The 19863-nt window shown below is 42.3% G+C and overlaps 1 protein-coding gene across 2 annotated transcripts in view; it reads right to left on the bottom strand.

Moving 5' to 3' along the window:
• APP (amyloid beta precursor protein) overlaps positions 1-19863 on the bottom strand; it is a 229420-nt gene that overhangs the window by 162479 nt on the left and 47078 nt on the right. For both annotated transcript variants that reach the window (XM_055701097.1, XM_055701098.1), the window contains exon 2: positions 19493-19660. In XM_055701097.1, coding sequence (XP_055557072.1) covers positions 19493-19660 — 168 coding nt within the window. The remainder of the gene's footprint in view (positions 1-19492; positions 19661-19863) is intronic.

Below are 19863 nucleotides of genomic sequence, written 5' to 3'. Positions count from 1 at the left end.
GACCAGAAAACTTCACAACACTTTCACTTGCTTCATATATTCAGCTTTGAAGTCAGGATTTTCAAAGAACCATTTTATTTTTATTTTTTAAAACACACACCCTTTTCCTCCTTTCCCCTCTACAATTACTGCTGATTTTTTGTGAACTCCCGCACAACCAGCTTCTTTTAAGTCAGGAAAACAGAAAAACAGAACCAAAGCAGTAACCCAAAGAAATGCCTGGTTTCTAAAACAAGAAACCGTATTAAGAAGTTGCATGTATTTTCACAATTTTTTCCAAAGTAATGGAGAACTTTGCAAAAGAATGAAACGATGAATTATGAACACTGCTGAGGCTTCTGCAGAAATCCAAGTCACATTTCCACATTGGGGGTAAAAAAAAAAAAAAGGGGGGTGGGGTGGGGGTTTGAGGGGGGGGCAGGGCTGGCGGGCAGGGGGAAGAGGTGGCAGTAAAGGGTAGTGAGAGTACCAGGCAATGGAGGCCTCAGCAGGTCACAAAGAAGGAAATCTGCTGAGGAAGCAGCTCATACATCTGTCGTGCATGTTCTGCTTTATATGGAATGGAATCTACCGCTCCTGTCTTTGATAACACTCAGAAAGTATTACTGAAATCCAATGTCCAATAGGATATTAAGAATATGAAGAAATCTTCATTAACTTCTAAAAGTATTATGACTCCCCAGGTCACTTAGAATTCACTTCTACACGTAAATTGCACTTACTGTTTCTCTAACTCTGCTTCATGACATTTCAAATCCCCAGGGTGACAGAAGAGAGTAAGGGTATAGAGAAGTCTGTAACAACTGCCACCTGCAAACGTCTGCAAAAGCCTGGAAATTTGGGCAAGAAAGATATAAAAATTCTGGCTTATTTTAGTAAACTGGTTGGTGCCTTCATCTCCATTTGCTAAATTGGACTGAAAACCCAATTCCAATTTCCTGCTAAATACTATAGCTATTAAAGAAATAAGCCATCATCCTGAGCCCATTAATGATGTCCATGTGGGCATTTAACAGAAGGACCTCACAACCACCTCCCCGTTTGAGAACCAGGGCTTTCAGTCATCAGTCCGATGACGCTGTGCCCTGGAGTCCACAGGTGACTGCTGGTTTGAAAGCAAAGCAAGAAATGAAGTGGGCACCATCATTTGTGCTTTACCATAAAGTAAAGCCCTACCATCCTTTTACTGTAACAGACTTTGAAGTCTGCAGCACTGCACACACGCAAGCACAACACATGCAGTGGCAGACTGAGATAGCCCTGGGTCTGAAACAGAAGTACACATCCAGTGTCTCCCATGATGATTCACCTGCGTAACACTTGGTTTGCACTCGTTTTTTGGTAAGATCATAACATCTTATTCACTGTTTTTTTTCAGAGTGAAAATCCATGTATCAGAAAATCCCCCTGTTGCTGCATTACCGCAGCAGACCCACCTAGCCTGGTTTATTTTCCGGCAGTGAGAACCTGTGAAGTGGAGCCCACAGCCCCTCAGAGCCATGTTCCACCATTGCACATTTGCAGCAAGCCCCACTACTCACAAGCTCCAAGTTGTCCACACAGCACAGCAAAGGTTAGAGACTAAACTTTTGAGTAATTTTTTCACTTACAGGTAAAAAACATTGCTACAGAGCTGGCTACTGAACCTTGTAGACATGAGGAGGAAAAAGGTTCTGACAGAAGCTGCTCATAAATAGGTATATAAGCACCAAATCTAGGTGTACATGAAGTTCCCAGTCATTGGGCTGTCTATAGGCATCTGTACAGTTAACAGAAGCAGCTCAAAAGCATGCAAACCAAAGAACAAAATGTCTTAACGCTCCACCCCCCACCGAAAAAGCAGCTAAACATTTTCTTGCCAGCCTTCTTCCTCCTGCAGTCTGTTCCCACACAGATGGCAAAACGTTTTTTTTTGAGGTCTTGTACTGCATGCTCCACTGAAGTCAATGGGAACCCTGACACCGACTTCTCTAACAGAAAGATTGAATCCACCAACTCAAAGAAAGCCAGAAAAATGAAAAGCTTTTTGTTTTTCTTCTCTTACAAGAGAACAATCTCAAAAGGATTAGGATGGTTGCCAAATGGAGAAACCAGAAGCACTTCAAATTGCTCCCAATGACTCAATTGACCATAGTGATGTTAATCCCCGGAGAACACCACTGTTGTGGCATAACATTATTAAGTCCAATCATATCCAACAAAACTTCCACACCAATATATGTAAGATCTTATTCTCAAGCAGAAACAAGACATGCATTTCCAAGTGCTCAAAGGCATGCTAAGCAAAGACAGTGTTAGAATAAACTTAAAGAGTGTCCATGGTGAGTCTTCTGAGATGTGTCAATCCTGAATTTTAAAGGACAGAGTAAGGAGGACTGTAATCCTGCATCCACTTTCCAATCCGAAACACTGCGCAGCTGGAGCACACCCATGCCCCTCTGTACCATCCATCTCATCAGCAGATCTCCCAACCCACCTGCACAAAGGGCAAACACCCAGGCCAAGAGCAATGAGCACCCACACCAGCCAGACACTGTCACAGAGTCGAAAAGGCAACTATCACCACATATTCCCAGTCTATGTACTGTATGAATAGGGCTTTCAACATGAAACAAAAAGATGATGTCCACTTAACATGAGTAACAACAGGTTGCTGGCAGTGTGACACAACTACGTGCCAAGCTCTGACTCCAGCCCTGGGTGAACTGCTCTGTTACTTGAAATCTGAACCATGCTAGCTCAGTAAGGTGGTCCCAACACACGATACAAAACCAGTTTCTACCATCTAGAAATACATGCCAGGAACAGGTAAATAGTTCTTTCATTTTTAAGAGCTTAGCACCAACTCCACTCCAGATATTTCTGAGCTTCACACACCTCAAAGCTTGTAGAATATTTTGCGTGAGGTTTCCAATAGGATTTAATTTCTATTGAAGCTTGCCCCCCGTTCTCACTGAGGCACCATCTCCAAAGAAACACAAAGACAGACCATAAAAAATTCTCTATTGCATTAACAAGACTCCAGGCTTCCAACTGCAAACCCAGCCATTCCTGACTGCTGGCACTCTCAGGTTGGTTTCCTGTCTTGCTGACTGTTATTTTTAAGATATGCTGGGCCAATGGTACGGTAACATTAAAAAATCAGGAAAGAAATGCGACCCCGGTTGAACACTCTTTAATAAAAAGATCAAATTGAGAGAGCAGGTCTGAGGCATAGCATCAGTCCTTTTGCTGCCTAGAGCATTCAGTTATTCCTGTGCTGGGTATCAGTGCCCTTCGCACAGATGAAGGGCAGGTTCCTCTGATAGGGTCCTACCAGGCAGATACACAAATATCTCTCACAGAGGGAACAGTATATGAAGACCCTCAGTTACTTTACTCTTACTGCTGGTAGCAGGGGTGGGGGGGGAACACACACAACAGACCCACAAAAAAGACATTTAGCATGATGCAGATTAACATTTCCAATTCTGAAGCTAAGAAAACAGAGGCTATGAATGTCCAGGACACCACATGCCGAGTACACCAACTGACAAAAGGTGTTGATGGAGTCTACCAGAGCCCACTATCATTTCTTCTTGTTCACTGTGTAACAATTCCCCAATTAACCAGTTGGTTGAGGCAACTAATAAACATGCAATTGTTGTGACTGCACCCAACTAAACAAGCTCAGAGCACCTCAAGAACAGGAAGTTCTCTGTAGGAAAGGCCAGCAAAGCCATCAAGGAAAGAATAACAAGAAAGAGGTTTCAAGTACTATTTGATAAGTACTATTAAACTCAAGCTTTGGCATCAAACTAACTTGCTTTTCCATCATCAAAAGTGATTACTACAACAGTATTTTAGAGATTAGAATCGTGAATAGTAGCTAAGTAGGGAAAAAAAGTATTTTTTGTATTAATTGCTACACATCAGGTACATCTGGAGTCATGGTAATTGCGACTTAGGTGGCAGTAACACAATCAAGTAATTTTTGTTCTTAATAATCCTCCAATTTGCTAGTTCCTCAAAATCCAGAAAGAACTGTAACATTAAACTAAGTATGATAATTTATTGTATGTCTCTTCTTCTACTTTTACTTCTTTACTGGCAAACAATACATTTAATTCAAAACAATCTTTGGCACCGTTTTTCCAACAGGAACAAAGTTCACTGAATTGGACTGAAGTAAAAATAAAGTTTGACCATTCCAATCAAGTACTTCTTGATGGAAAGGATTTTCAAACTTATGAAAAAAAGAAGAAACAAGAAATCCTTAACATTCCACACCACCTTGGCTCATCCTGGGAAAGAGATTACTTCTTGCCTCACAGAACTGCACCTATGCTTCTGCTGGAAGCTTTCAGAAACAAAAGCAGCAGATCAAAGCGTTAAATGCTTTTCTCTACATCATAGCATAATCTTGAAATCTACTTTATTACTGACTCTGCGGCTTAGCAGTTTCTGTTGTTTAGCAGGGTAACTGTTTCAGAGATAAGCTTTCATTTCTTCAGTACTCACAAAAGTGAGATGTTAAAGTAGACTGAAGTTCCTTCTCCAAAGATTAATCTAAGCAAAGTCAATGTAAGGATTTGCACAGACCTCAAATTATCCTGTATCAAACTCCTAGTGCAATGCGAGCAGTTTTGCACCCATCTGTTGCTGCAGCCCTGTGACAACCACCAGGCTGACCCTCTAACATCCCATAAGACAGCACAGAGCTTCTCCCACAAGAAACCCTACGACATGGCTACACAATGTGATAAATTGATACACCTCACTAATTTGCAAGTATCAAATCCACTTTTGCATTATGCTTAAGACAGGATTTTAGTTTGCTATACAACAGCCACAAAGAACCCTAATCTTTGATAACAGCATGAGACTGATGCTCCTGAGTGCAGCCACTCCTCCTTCACCTCCGGCTGCAAGACCCTGGCAGAAGCAAAAGCAACAGCAAAACCAGCATCAGTTGGGACTCTACATTTGAGATGGAGAGTCCAGATACTTTTTCTCAAAATACCTATGGCAGGTCAGTGGAAGAAGAGTTAGCGAATGACCCAAGAAAACTGAAATTCAGATTGGATAACCACTGCAAGGATACTACATCAAATTTCTCAGTCTTCCATTCAACTGCCAATTTTCCTTTGTTATTCCTGGTGTCATCATTCTGCCCAAAAATACCAACCTTGTTCACATTTCTTTATTTTCACCTGCCTTCTTTTCTTTCCTTTTCTGCAGATTTTGGTATTTTGAATCTATCTGCTTTCCTCTTTTGTTCCTACTGCTACCCAAAATCAAATGATGGAGCCACATTTGCATCTCTGATTAACGTGTGGCCTGCTCTTCATTATGGGCTTGATTTGACATCTGTCTTGTAGACCTAGTAACATGCATTTTTTTCCCCACCTGAACTGTTCATGTTGCCTATTGCCAGAGAAAACTTGCTGGGAAAATTCAGCTTTTAACTGGATGTGTTCTTCTGAAAATATACTTGAAAATGCCAAGAGGTAGAAAGCTGTAATGCCTTCAGAAATATTTAAAAAGCTTCTCCCTCACAGGCAGTTCAAACAGCATAGCAAAGCCATCACCTGGTCAGCTGTCACAAGAAGGGAAAGTCCTGCCCTCTCTCTCCATCTCTCATGTTAGCGCTTCAGCTCATCTGACCCTTGGTGACCTGGGTCAGACACAAACTCGTACCTTTTTCGGTTTGTTTAGAGGGGTTAGCTTTGTGCCAAAACTCCCTAAATTTCCTCACTGCAAGATTAGACATATGCTAAAATCTGGCAGAGCAGAAATGAGGAGGAAGAGGGGAAGAAAACTGACTCTTTCTGCGACAGCATGTACCACTTAGGCTCAACAATTCTACTAAACCGCTCTGCAGCAGTACTCCTGTTAGTTTGGTAAGAAACTCTAAAATTAGCTCACACAATGTGACCGTCTCCTAGGAAAGACTGTTTGTTCTTCTACAGATCTTAAGCTACAACAGCTCAAGATACTAAAGTTGAAAGTATGCAAAAATGGGGACATTCAGGAACTTCAAAGCTGGCTGAATACGGGAGACATCTCTGTCCGTGTTGCTCCAAACTACAAACCAGAGCAGTGCCCCTGCATGCAATACCTGGGGTAGAGGGGTGGGACTGTGTTAAGAACACACCACAGCTCAGTGGAGCGGCTCTGATCTGTACTGGCAATAAAATCTTAAAATCCATCTTCAAAACTTCAGCAAGTAATTGCCTATTAGCATATCCACTGATGTGTTCTCAGCAACAGCTCAAAATGAGAGTTTCTATGACAATCTCCTCTAAAATACTAAAAAGTATACACATATTAACTCACATGGTATTACAAGTTTAGCTTTAATAAGATCTGTCTTACCAAATCCCCTTAGGTTCCTTGTTTAGAAGCATAAATCTAATTCCTCCTTCCTGGACAATACCTTCTGATTATTTTTTTTCCTCTTAGATGGAGTGTACAGGCTTGCCAAGCTGTGTGGGAACTTGGGACAAGCAATGATAGTTGCAACACTTCACAGATGTTTAAAAAAATATTCTAAATAAAATATTATCTTCAAAAAAAGTCTGTAATTGGCTCAAACAAGGAAAAGCAAAAAAAACCCCTAAAGGATCTTCGTATCACCTCAAAAAATAATAGTTTCTCATGTGCAGCTCAGAAGCTGAATTTACAAAGCAGCCATTTATTGACCACAACTCTTTGGCTGAGCTGTCTTCCCAGGCCAAGTGGAGCAAGTAATGAATGGAGGAAATTAAGCATTTTATAAATGCTTAATTATCGCTGTTCTTCAAGAAGACATATGACAGGATAAAAACCAAATAAATTAAGTCACATTGGTTTATATTCTAACGGAAACATTATGCAGTTTCTTCAAACAGCTGGAATTGGACCTCTTGTACATCATTAAATTCCCATGGGGTCAGTGCTTTTCTGACCTACAATGGTATTTATAGAAAGATTACTATGCTGGCAAGAAAAAAAATTGTATCAGATGATACTTCCTCATATCCAGGTTAGCAGATTCCTGTTTCAATATTCATACCCAGACAGAAGAAAAAAATTAAACATGGTTTTGTCATTACAAGTAATTTTCCTTTTTTTTTGTTAACATACACAACAACTAGCGGCACCCACAAAGCTGATACTTTACAACAGATATTGTGATGCATCTTGTGAACACTACACGGTATCCTTCTAGCAGAAGCTCCAGTCTTCACTAAGGAGAAGGACAATTTCCCTTTCCCTACCAAGGATTCACCCTGAGGCTTCATAACAATTTGGAACAATCTTAGGGACTTCACATCCAATGCTCTGTTTTCAGTTTCAGCATAAGCCAGATGCCTCAAGAACTCTGAAAAAATCTAAAAATCTAAAATCCTCACCTTTTAAATATTTTCATTACCAATTTTCAGTAACACCCACTGAGTGAAAAATCTCACCCTCCTCAAGTGAAAAAAAAAAAGCTAATTAACAGCTAAAATTCTGTTTAAACTATTTAAAAAAAACAACACTATGTATATAAAGGAAAACGGTGGAAAAATCCGTCAATAATTGGCTAGATATTCAGAAACCTCTCCATGATTATAATTAATCCACAACCATCTAAAACAATTTTCTGCAAGGAACACACATTATAAAAACAGATTATCAGTGGGATTTTTTATTAGCCAGAGGTATATAGTACTTGGAAGATTAAAGCAGGCACTCAGTACAGTACTACATAATAATTATAATTGGATAAAAGCTAACTGGATTCATTGTATGAATTAGAAAGCAGTGGTAATAAACTCCTTGAGAAAAAACTGAATGTCCCAGAAATCAAGAAGCATTTCCACCATCCAACCTTAGGGTATTGCCCTGCTATGAATTCAAGCAAGCATCACCTTTCTGACAGCTTCAAAGCCATGGACCAAAAGAAACTGTCTTTCCCTTTTTTATTTTTGCTTGCAAAACTGACATCGGAATCTATGCGCATCATGCCCTTTTACTTGCAAAAAGACAGACATGAACGTGAACCTACTCTGGGCTACCAACTAGCCAGATCACCCCACCATTTGCTACTAATAAGCTTATATGCAGCTTTACAGTGAAATAAACATGCCTGTAGTCAATATGCAGCCAAATTCCATCTATTTCAAAGACGACAGACAAACGTGAAGAGAAAAAAGAAATAATCCCCCCAAACTCGGTCCCCACCCCCAAGAAGAAAAAGGAAGGAAAAACCCCAGAAGAGAATAACAGTTACCACCACAAGGAAAAGCAGTAAAATACAGCACAGGAAAGCTACAGAGCCATCCAAAAGGGGTGTGGATGAGCCAAAAAATACAACCACCACAAAGCGTACTACCTACTCACACATACACAATCATGCACAGAGACTTGATGAAGACTAGAAAGAGCTGAAGCACCTGAACGTTCAAGACCACCCAAACTCTGCAGGTAGCCTCTCAGCTCTCGTAAGTACCATCCCCAAAAAGGAGTCACACTTGCACCCATCCATCTGGCAGAGTAACCCTGAAGACGCCAGGGCTGTGGTTTCAGTGCCTTTAATTGGACTCCAGTTTGACACTTCCAGGGGGCAATTCCTGTGTTATTGCATCTCTTGTCCATTTACTGCTAACTCTCCAAGAGCCACTGCTAACACAGAAGCTGCATCAAGGAACTGACCTGTCTCTGAAAACATCCCCCCTATGAATAAAAACTGCATCACAGTGGAAAGTGCCAGGAGTTAAAGAGGACCCAGGGTGACCTTTAGCAAAAGGTGGGAGAGATTTGTGCCAGACTGAAGTGTCCATGCAAGCATGGTCTGAAAATCTGGAGGGAAAAAAGAAAGGTAGACTAGCATGGACATTTCCTCCTTAAAAGGGAGGAATATATGCAACAGCTGTGTATTTGTAACAGACTTTTTCAAAAAACTTAAGGTAATCATTGCACTTCATGATTAGTAACTCTTAGGCTTATAGTATTTTTTAAGGAATAGCTGCTACCAGTCCACCTCAGAGCTACAGTGTTAAGATGTCCACTGGAAATACAAGAAATCCCCTGGAAATACAACACAGGAGATAGGAAACGGCCTAAGAGGTTCCTGGAGTGTGTGGAAGGTAATTTCCTAACACAGCCGGTCAGTGAGTGAACTAGGGAAGGTGCCCCGCTGGGCCTGCTGTTTGAGGAGAGGGAAGGACTAGTGGGTGATGTAGTAGCCAGGGGATGTCTTGGGCATAGAGATAAGGAGATGACAGGAATTTTCAGTTCTCAGGGAAGTAAGGAGGGGGTCAGCAGAATGGCTACCTTGGACTTCCAGAGGGCAGACTTTGGCCCATTTATGAGACTGGTTGACAGAGTCCCTTGGGAGGCAGGCCTGAAGGGCCACGGGGTCCAGGAGGGCTGGACATTCTTCAAGAAGGAAGTGTTTAAATGTGCAGGTATATAAACACATATAGGCATACAAATATACCTAATTTATATTAGGTGTAAATACATAAATACTTAAAGGTATTATTGGGTGGGGAAGAATATCTTTAAGTGGGCCTGGCCAAACAGCGAGCTTTAGCTGGAACTCAGGGAAAAAGGAGAGTTTGCCACCTTTGGAAGAAGGAGCAGGGAGCTCCAGAGGACTATAAGGAGATCGCGAGGTTTTGCAGGGCGAAGCTTAGAGAGGCGAAAGGCCAGCTAGAACTCAGGCTGGCCTCTGCTGTAAAAGGTAACAAAAAGTGTTTTTAAAAATACATTAGAAACAAAAGGAGGGACAAGGGTAATCTGCATCCTTTATTGGATGCAGGGTGGAATATTGCCATGAAGGTTGAGGGAAAGGCTGAGGTACTTAATGTTTTCTTTGCCTCGGTCTTTAATAGTCAGACCAGTCACCCTCAAGGTACTCAGCCCCCTGAGCTGGAAGACAGGGACAAGGAGCAGAATGAAGTCCTCACAGTCCAGGAGGGAAAGGTTAGTGACCTGCCACTCCACTTAGACACACACAAGTCTATGGGGCCGGACGGGATCCACCCGAGGGTATTGAGGAGGCTCGCAGAGGAGCTCACCAGTCCACTCTCCATCATTTATCAACAGTCCTGGCTAACCGGGGAGATCCCAGAAGAGCAGAGGTTAGCCAGTGTGATGCCCATTGACAAGAAGGGCCGAAAGGAGGATCTGGGCAAGTACAGGGCTGTCAGTCTGACCTTGGTGCCAGGGAAGGTTATGGAGTACATCATCCAGAGTGCCATCACACAGTGTGTACAGGATAACCAGGGGATCAGGCCCAGCCAACATGGGTTTGTGAAAGACGGGTCCTACTTAACCAACCTGATCTCCTTCTATGACAAGATGACCCGCTTAGAAGATGAGGGAAAGGCTGTGGATGTTGGCTATCTGGACCTTAGTAAAGCCTTTGACACCATCTCCCACAGCATTCTGCTGGAGAAACTGGCTGCTCATGCCTTGGGCAGGTGTACTCTATGCTGGGTAAAAAGCTGGATGGATGGCCAGGCCCAAAGAGTGGTGGTAAACAAAGGCACAATCCAGCAGGCGACTGGTCACAAGTGGTGTTCTCCCCGGGGCTCAGCACTGGGGCCAGTCCTGTTTAATATCTTTATCAATGACCTGGATGAGGGGATTGAGTGCACCCTCACTGAGTTTGCAGATGACACCAAGTTGGGCAGGAGTGTTGGTCTGCTTAACGGTAGGAAGGATCTGCAGAGGGATCTGGACAGGCTGGATCGATGGGCTGAGGCCAACTGCATGGGGGTCAACAAGGAGAAGTGCCAGTTCCTGCCCCTGGGTCACAGCAGCCCCATGCAGCGCTACAGGCTTGGGGCAGAGTGGCTGGGAAGCTGCCCAGCAGGAAAGGACCTGGGGGGTCCTGGTCGATAACCGGCTGAACACGAGCCAGCAGTGTGCCCAGGCGGCCAAGGCAGTCAACGGCATCCTGGCTTGTATCGGAAATCGTGTGGCCACAGGACTAGGGCAGTGATTGTCCGCACGTGCTCGGCACTGGTCAGGCCACACCTTGAATACTGTGTTCAGTTTTGGGCCCTGCACTTCAAGAGGGACGTAGAGGCGCTGGAGCGTGTGCAGGGAAGGGCAGCTCACCTGGTGGAGGCTCTGGAGCACAAGGCTTACGAGGAGCGGCTGAGGGAGCCGGCGTTGTTCCCTCTGGAGAGGAGGCGGCTCAGGAGACTGAATCCCACTCTGCAACTACCTGCAGAGAGGCTGTGGGCAGGTGGGGGTCAGTCTCTTCTCCCAGATAACTAGCGACAGGACAAGAGGAAACATCCTCAACATAAGCCAGTGGAGGTTTAGACCGGATATTAGGAAAAATTTCTTCACCGAAAGGGTGGTCAAGCATTGGAACAGACTGCCCAGGCGAGGCGGTGGAATCGCCATCCGTGAAGGTGTTAAAAACCCAACAACACAGAGATGTGGCACTTAGGGACATGGTTTAGTGATGGACCTGGCAGTCCTGGGTTAATGGTTGGACTTTATTATCTCAAGAGTCTTTTCCAACCTAAATGATTCTAGGTTTGGGAGACCTATCTAAAGAAAACAGCAGACAACTTACTTCAATAACTATGTAAGAAGGAAAAAGGAATGGTGTAATGCAGCAGTAGAGTTCCTCAGGGCACCTTCTATACAACAGCACGGATGCAGGAGAGGTAACATCTCTACAGATCACATCCAACACTACACAGCCCTCAGAAGTTTCTTGGGCTTCAGTAATGCCAAGAGTTGGGCAAGTCAAGCTTCACTGTTCTCCCCTAGGCATCCAGAGACTTGTGCAAGCGCGGTTAGCCAGTTCTTTTGTAACCTTAAGGTCTGTAACTGCAAGCACAGAGCACAGCATGCTGATGATAATGTAACACATTTTCTTCTTGTCTGTTTTATCTCCAGTTTGGCAGGTGTCTTTTGACATCCTGATCACATGCTAAATGGTTGTCTCCTAGTTCAACTGTGAACCAAAAAAGGCAGCAGCACTACCCTGCACACAGCCCTGGCATTCCTGTATTTAAGAGAACAGAAGAAACAATAATTCCTGGCATAAAGACTACGCCGGTGGAACCCGCTGCTTAAGTTGAGCCATTCGTCTAGTCCATCATATCTCTGAAATTCAAAATTAATCTAGGGGAAAATGCAGCATTGCAGCTTCATTAAACACTGCAATACACATTTACCTAAATATATATTTATGCAGGCAATCCTCACCCGTTTTCATTCTGTTCCCTCCCTCAACTTCAAAGCAGAAGCACCTTCCTTCCACGAGAAAAACATGTTACTTCAAAAGGAGTTGAAAAATTTATCATAAAAGCAACAGCATACTGAGATCCCGATATTTTTCATTTAATTTCTTTTCAAGACATACAAAAAAAGGTCTGTGTAGGGAAGAACAGAGAGGGCCATTTTATTATCAACAAAAGAAAAAGCAGACATTATCTTGCAACATATGCTCCCCGTTTATAAGTCACTTGATTTGAAATACATTAAATTATAAACTACAGTCTAGGCTAAAAAGCCCAGGCTTCTTTCTCAAGAAGGTTATATGGTGAGCATACTAAGGTTTAACTGCAAGATAAATATACCATCAATAGAAGACTCTGCATTTCTAAAATCTAAGCCTTCATTGAAGCAAATGAGATTTAAGCACTGGCAGACAGAGTGAACCAATTCAACTTTTGCTGTGGACCAAAACCTAAGTAGAACAAAAAACCTTAACAACCAATGTGAAGAGTGCTAAGATACCATGCACCCAAGCTTTTAAGCATGACTGCACACATCTCAGAATATACCAACACACATTTCTCTTGAAAATGTCATTTGTTTTTAAGGACTGTCTGTGCTGCCAAAAATCTGTATGTTTTCCATGCTGTTTCATTAAATAGGTTATTTTCCTGAGCAAGTTTCTCAGAGCAAAATGTATGGCTTTTTAGGCTGTTGAATTTAGAGTAGCACAGGTTTAAAATTAATTTCTTTTCTTCAATACAGTGGCTATTTGGTTTGAGAAACTGGAAAGAGCACATTATGCAGCCTAGATTAAAAACAATTCACATTAGGATGAAAGTGACAAGGTAACATGGAGAGAAACCATTATCAAAGCAGCAAGACCATTTTCATCTCATCTCAAATTCTCTAAAGAGAAGGCAAAACTATTTTTTTTTTTTTAAATCATCGGCATCGCTGGCAGTTCAACAAAACCTTTAACAAATCTTCAGGACCTCTTAACAAGGACAAAGACTAGAGAGGGAGGGAACCACTGCCATCAGTTCTGCCTGATTCTGCCTGGCATGGGCCCCAGAGCAACAAGCACAGAGGGATTATTGGAGACTGTGGCAGTAGGAAGCTGAGGAAGTAAATAAAAATGAAGATGGGGCAGTCATTTGTTGGCTGTTTTGGCCCATGTACAAAATAGAGGACCTGAAGACTGCTTTAAAGCTGGGGGTTGTGGCCTGAATTTATGTCAAACCTTATTATGGTCACATTCCAGCTTATACTGGACCTGGCTAAGAAGCGGCTTTGGGCTTCACCAGCAACTTATGTAAACACACGGCATAAACACAGAAGACTTGAGAAAATGACAAGAACATAATTTTTGGAAGTATTATGATTAGAGATTAGAAGTGTCAACACTGGTTTTTTTACAGATATAATGAATTACCTGTTATCTGAATTTATCCTACCATTTTCTGCTTCATGTAACACAGATATAGTTAAAAGCATAGCAGCATGCATTTATAATTCATTTTTTTATTTCTGGGGAGGACTTCCGTAACAAGTACGCATCCAAGGCAAGATGCTCATGGATCTCAATGATGTTTACAAAGAAAGCAGACATGTCATGACTTTACAAAAGCCAAGCAGTCATGATGTGGTGGTTTCAGCGATGCCATGTGTAACACCTGCCAAAGCCAACAAGCACTCTGTATCTGAAAGTTATTCTAAGCATCTAGCCAAAGATTCCATGGTGAGCCAGCTGCTGATTACAAGACGCAGCTCAATCTCTGGGGTCCCAGGTTTATACTCCATCTGCTCAATCATACATGTAATATCCAGACCCAAACTAGTTTTACTATAGTTTTGGTTTGTTCTTTGGAGAAAAAAAAAAAAAAAAAACAACCAACAAAAAACCCCCCAACCAAATGCAACAAAAACCCCACAAACACCCCACAGTTCCATGCACACTTAAAATGGAGATGAGCACCTTCAAATTAAACTAAGTGGGGGGAAAACCACATTCATCAGACAAGACTAATTTTTTGCCAGTTCTAAGTGTTGTTTTTACAATTAATTTTGGACACTGAGTTCAGCACAGATGGCAAAATAGCTTCAGTCCTTCAAGGAACTCGTATAATGTATCCTAATTACTAGACATAAAATTCAGCACATAGTATCTGTTCAAAATTGCTAATATAATAAAACATATACCAATATCTTCTATCTGAACACTCATTCTGTTTAAGCAGGGAACTAAGCACACCTAAAGTATCTTCCTACTCTGCATATTCATGTGACTCTGAAAACACATACTTTGCCAAAGGGCAGTTTTATGAAAACTGTTCAGCAAGTCAAGGAGCTGATCGTCTCTGAAACATGCTTTCCTTCAACAGTAATGTGTCACCCTGGCACTTGAACATGTGTGGGTGCAGGTACCTGGTTTCTTCCACACAACAACAAAAAGCAAAACCCAGGAGCAGCGGTCCCCACCTGTTTTTGGACATCAGCAAACCACTCATCAGGGGCTGTTAGGAAGACGCTTCCCCCAGAGGGCTAGTTATCCAGTAATTGTGTATAGCAGGGTTTTTCCAACATCCCTCTGAAACAGCTGGTACTGCAGTGTCAGCAGCACGACTAGATCGACCAATGGCTTGATCTGAAGTGTCAGCTGGTACACTCACAACACCTTAACGATGCTGGCACACACAGGTGTAACCACTCCCTTTACATTAATGCAACGTTCTTCTAGAAACTGCAGCATTCCATTTGACAGCTGTTTGCATATCAAGCCCATGTCATTCTACTTTGCAGTAATAAGTACAATTAATATAGCAACCTGCTAGCTAGTTTGACATTAAAAAGAAACCACTAGTAAATTGTACTTCTCTAACCAGCATCTCATTCTACCCAAAAAAAAGCTTGATTTTGCTGTATTTAAAAAAAAAAAAAAAGAAAAGCCACCAGCTTAGGCTGAGCACTGCATGAAGAACATGCAGGTTTGAAGGCAGAGGAAATGGATGTGCTGTGTTTTCAGAACCACTTCTTGTGACTTCAGTAGCAGAGTTTAACTGAAGTCAAGGAAGTTAGAAGGCAGCATTCAAGTATCTTGATTTCCTTTCAAATAAGCAATGTACAGTCTCAGCTTTGTCATCTTTAAACTGTGTGACGTGTCATCCAAATATAAATTCAGACAGTTCCTGTGCTGCACTGAGCTCCCACTCAAAAGCAGCGAAGCAACAAGCAGCGACATAAATCTTTAAAACATGTAGGCGGTTCTGCTTATTCCCCATTCCTCTCTTTCTGCCCCTGCAATGCTCCTCTACCGATACCTCCTGCATCAAGACTTCAAAATCCACCTACACTGGCAGCGGATGAGGAGAGGCAATGATGAGAATCTCAAGATACAAGGCTCCCAGAACATCTTCTCTGAAGGAGAAATATAAATCCTTCTGTACTCCACGAACCTTCCAGGCCAGTGCTGTGCCCACCACCCAGGCATCAAGCCTTGCATTGTCAAGAAAAGCTCTTTTTAAAAAGAGCTTACAAGGAGGCAAAGGAATGCACCTACTTGTAAGCTCTGCTGAAGGGGGAGATACTATTTTGCATCTTCTGAAAGATACCTTTAAAGAAGAAAACAAAGCCAGAGAATGAATGTAGTAACATTATGGATTAACAGTGAAGGAAGTGGAGTCTCCTGATAAAATATACTAACTCTGTAATTATTTTAGAGCCAAGGAGCCACAGAGCGAGACCTCCACTGCACTTGCTCCTTGAGTTGGCTCCTTTCAGTATGTCCCTTCTGTTCTTTCCCTGGTGTAGGATGAACTAGGTACATAGGCTAGCTCTACAGGATTTACTGCAGTAGAGCATCACCTCTTGCATTACAGCCATAATCACAATGCGTGGCACAGAGCCACATAAGGTATCTGCAACAAAACCCAGGACAGACAGATTTCTCATTAGAGGTGCAGGGAGGGAAAAGAAAAATAAATACCTTGCCTTCTCTTGCTCCCTGTCATTTCAGGGCTCTGCTCAGAGCTGGGGAAAAAAAAAACCCAGTACCTCAGCAGAGTGGTACTGACAGCTGCTGCTACAGCAAGACCAAAGAACCAAGGAAGCTGCCACGGTGCCAGGGAGCATAAAGAACATAGATTCAGGAAGAGTACTTGTCTGCTTGATTAGCAGAGCCTATATGCTCAGCCTCTGCTTATACCAGGAAAAAAAACCAAGCCACCCCAAGAAGAAGCAGTTCTTTTGGGGAAAAAAGCATCATGAACAAGAGTGAAAAGGAAGGAAGGGAAAGGTTGTATATGGCAAAAGTAATCTAAATTGAGAATTTACCTGCATACTATTCCAATGCAAGAGGTACCACATCTCAGCCTTGGTGCTTACTGCTTCCTGCTAACGCAAAAATGCAAATTTGTCCCATTCCCTGATAGCAAGTGCTGACTCGCAGAAGGCAAGGGGAAAACCACCTCACTTGTTACCCACAGGACACTACGCATAATCAGAGGATCAAGCAACAAGGAACTAGTTTGAGCTGCATTTACTAGCACTTCTCTACAGATTCATTTCTTTGGTAGAAGTGGGTGCTTTTATCCAATCTGTTTCTCTTGTCAGGTCATGGGAAAGTTTAACAGAAGTAAAGCAATAGTGCCCTTCCCTGGCCAAAGCCCAAGTCCATACAGACCTGGCTGCAGAGGCATGGGGAAGCAGGGAGGGCTATGGGGGAAGAGTCGTGCAGAACTGGGAGCCTCTTTCCATGCTGCTGGGCTGGATCAACTTCCATGTGGCTTTTTTCTTTTAACTTGCTGTCAGCAGACCTGACCTTCCTAGTACTTTCTATTTCTGAATTTATTACCAGCATTAAAAATTAGGGTCTCACACAAGTCTTCCCCATGCCCAAACCAGCTGCTGATAGAGCACGCCGGTGCTGCCACAGGTACTTGCTCCCAGACCACCTTGCCCCTTCTCTACCAGTGTCCTACAGCCATCTGTGTTGCGCAGCTCAGGTGTGTGTTGGGTAAGGATAGAACAGGACAGCCAGGACATCAGCAGTTTCCCACAAACAAACAGAAAGCATACTGGTGAGCACAGCCAAGGAAAGCGTTATTTTTAGCTAGATTCCCATGTTTAAACACACCACAGCAGAACTGCTTACTTGAAGTTAATGCACACTGCTTAATCACATACATGTAATAACATAGATTAACTAAAATCAGTAAGATGCCCGTCCCATTTTTAGGGAGCAGACCTGCCAGCACGTTGCCCCATGACAGAGCAGAACCCCCTAAGCTATACTTTTAACTGTAGCTAAAGAGACACTGTAAAGTCGTGACACTATCATCTAATAGTAAGCTGATTAACTGCCAAGCACACAAATCAAGGCTATCACCACACTGGAGTTTAAATATTTACTCTTAAAAACTCAAGTAACAGAAAGTCTCCTCTGTTTCTCCAGTCAGGAGAAAATTCCAGATTAAAAAAATAAATCATCAGGTTAAAAGGGACCTACAGAGGGCATCCAGACCTTCCTCTGCTCCAGCCAGGGCTTACATCTCAGCCAGACTCCGTTGCTCAGACCCTTCCCTGGTTTGGCTCTTCCAGTCTTGAAGTATTAGGACTCCACAGCCTGTCTGGGTGCCTGTACCACCGCATGGCCACTGTCATGGCAAAATTTTTCCTCATATGCAGTCAAAATTTTTCCTCATATGCAGTCAAAATTTTTATTATTCCCTTTGTCACCTAACAATACATTGCTACCACCTTCTGACGGCTTTGGCTTTCCTCTTCCCTTTATTCTTAAGAGGGTGGGGTTTGTTTGGTTTTGTGTTGGGGCTTGCTTTGTTTGTTTTGGGCTTTGGTTTTGTGGACCTTTTTTTCCTGGGTGGGTTTTTAGTGGGGGTTTTTTTTGTTGGGTTTTTTTTTTGTGTGTGTGTGTGTGTGTGTGTTTGTTTGGGGTTTTTTTTGTTTGGATTATTTTTTTTTTATTTTATTTTTATTTTTTTTTAATGCTACCCAAAATTTCAGTCACTTTACATTCAGCTGAGATTTACAGCTCTGAGTCCTTGTTCTGGAACTGTTCCTTACCTGCAGCATTTGTAACTGGCCTGCCATCCTACTGAGCTATTTATTTATGCCTTAAAACCCTCCAAACTTTCTACTCTTACTTCCTGTAAATTTCTTCCTATAACTTCATATAAAGAGACTTACTACCTTGTGGACTTTTACTCACTGATTCTCTACCTCCATCTTCTTACTCCTTTCCTCACCCTCAATAATTCCACTATGCATAAATCAACTCTATTTAGATAAATCAAAGGAGAAAACAGAAAACCAGAAGAAACCTCTGAAACCTTACAGAGGTTAGGTTTGGTATTTTTGTTAACGGTAAACAAAAATATTATGAATTTCAAACTAATACTCTTAATAAAAAGACAACGCTACTGGTGAAGAATCAATTTTAATAGCCATTACAGTATCTTCCTTAAAATGAATATCCTAGACCATAAAACCCAAACACAGAAAAAACTGAACAACACACTGCAAGAAATAGAAGGAACAATCAATGGATTAAAGTACAGGAATGAAGAATGCTAAGGCAACAGAGATCTGAAGAGTGAATTATCTTGCTTTCTAAAGAGGCATTTTCACAGAAACTGATTTGACATTTAGGAAGCAAGATATACTGCTTTTTTTTTAAAAAAAAAAAGAAAAAAAAGGCAGAGATGTTATAGAAAGACATAAGGACTGAAGCAACTCAAGCCATGTCCTCTTGTTTCATGGCATGAAACCCACATTTTCTTTTCAAATTGTCACACACTGGTACGAGGTTATCACGCTATCACAGCATGGAAACAAAACAAAATTAGATCCACAATCTGTTCTTAGGACCTAAGTGAGTGGGTAATAAGTTTCTGCTCTCAAATATGAAATCAGTCACTGTGACTTCATCTGTAGGGCAAGCTTTTCCTATTAAGAAACTCTGAATGGTTCAGTGTGCAGCAGAGACTAGTAACTCTGGACTGTCCCAGTGTACTTCAGTATCATGTCAGGATGACAGAAGACATGTTACAGCTGACTTTCAAGAGTCCCAGTGACCACCCCCCGCAACAAATTTTTGAAGCTGTTTTAACAGGCTCTGGAAAGAGCTTCTTTAAAAAGGACAAAAAGGCAATGGAGCAGAGGAGAGGGGAAAAAGAGACAGGGGAAGGTCCCTACAGACTCAGCTCTCCAGCACATGCCTGCTTCACGCTTCAGAAGAACAACCACCATAGCTGTCCCCGAGGACACAACTTACTTCCTGGCAGTACTGGAGAATCCCTTCCTTTGTCCCAATGCAGGTCTTGGTGCCAGAGGGGTCGGATTCCCACTTTGCATTCTGCACGTTCATGTGCATGTTGAGTTTCCCACAGAACATGGCGATTTGAGGCTCTGCCAGCAACCCAGCGTTTCCATCAGCAGGCACCTGGAAGGATAAGGGGAAAAAAAAAAGTTTTGATCTTGTGTCTTAAGAGTCCATCCAAAGCAGGAACAGCTCAAGCAAGTCTGAACCAAATCCTACACTTACCCACCCATGGCAACAAGACTGAAATTGTTTGATTCAGGCAGATTTGAGAAATGTAAATTAAGTCTTCACAGAAATCCAGAACACAGATTTTAAAGCTGTAA

This window comes from Falco cherrug, chromosome 2, assembly GCF_023634085.1.
Source record: "Falco cherrug isolate bFalChe1 chromosome 2, bFalChe1.pri, whole genome shotgun sequence".
Classification (NCBI taxonomy): domain Eukaryota; kingdom Metazoa; phylum Chordata; class Aves; order Falconiformes; family Falconidae; genus Falco; species Falco cherrug.
This window is presented reverse-complemented; position numbering and strand designations above follow the sequence as displayed.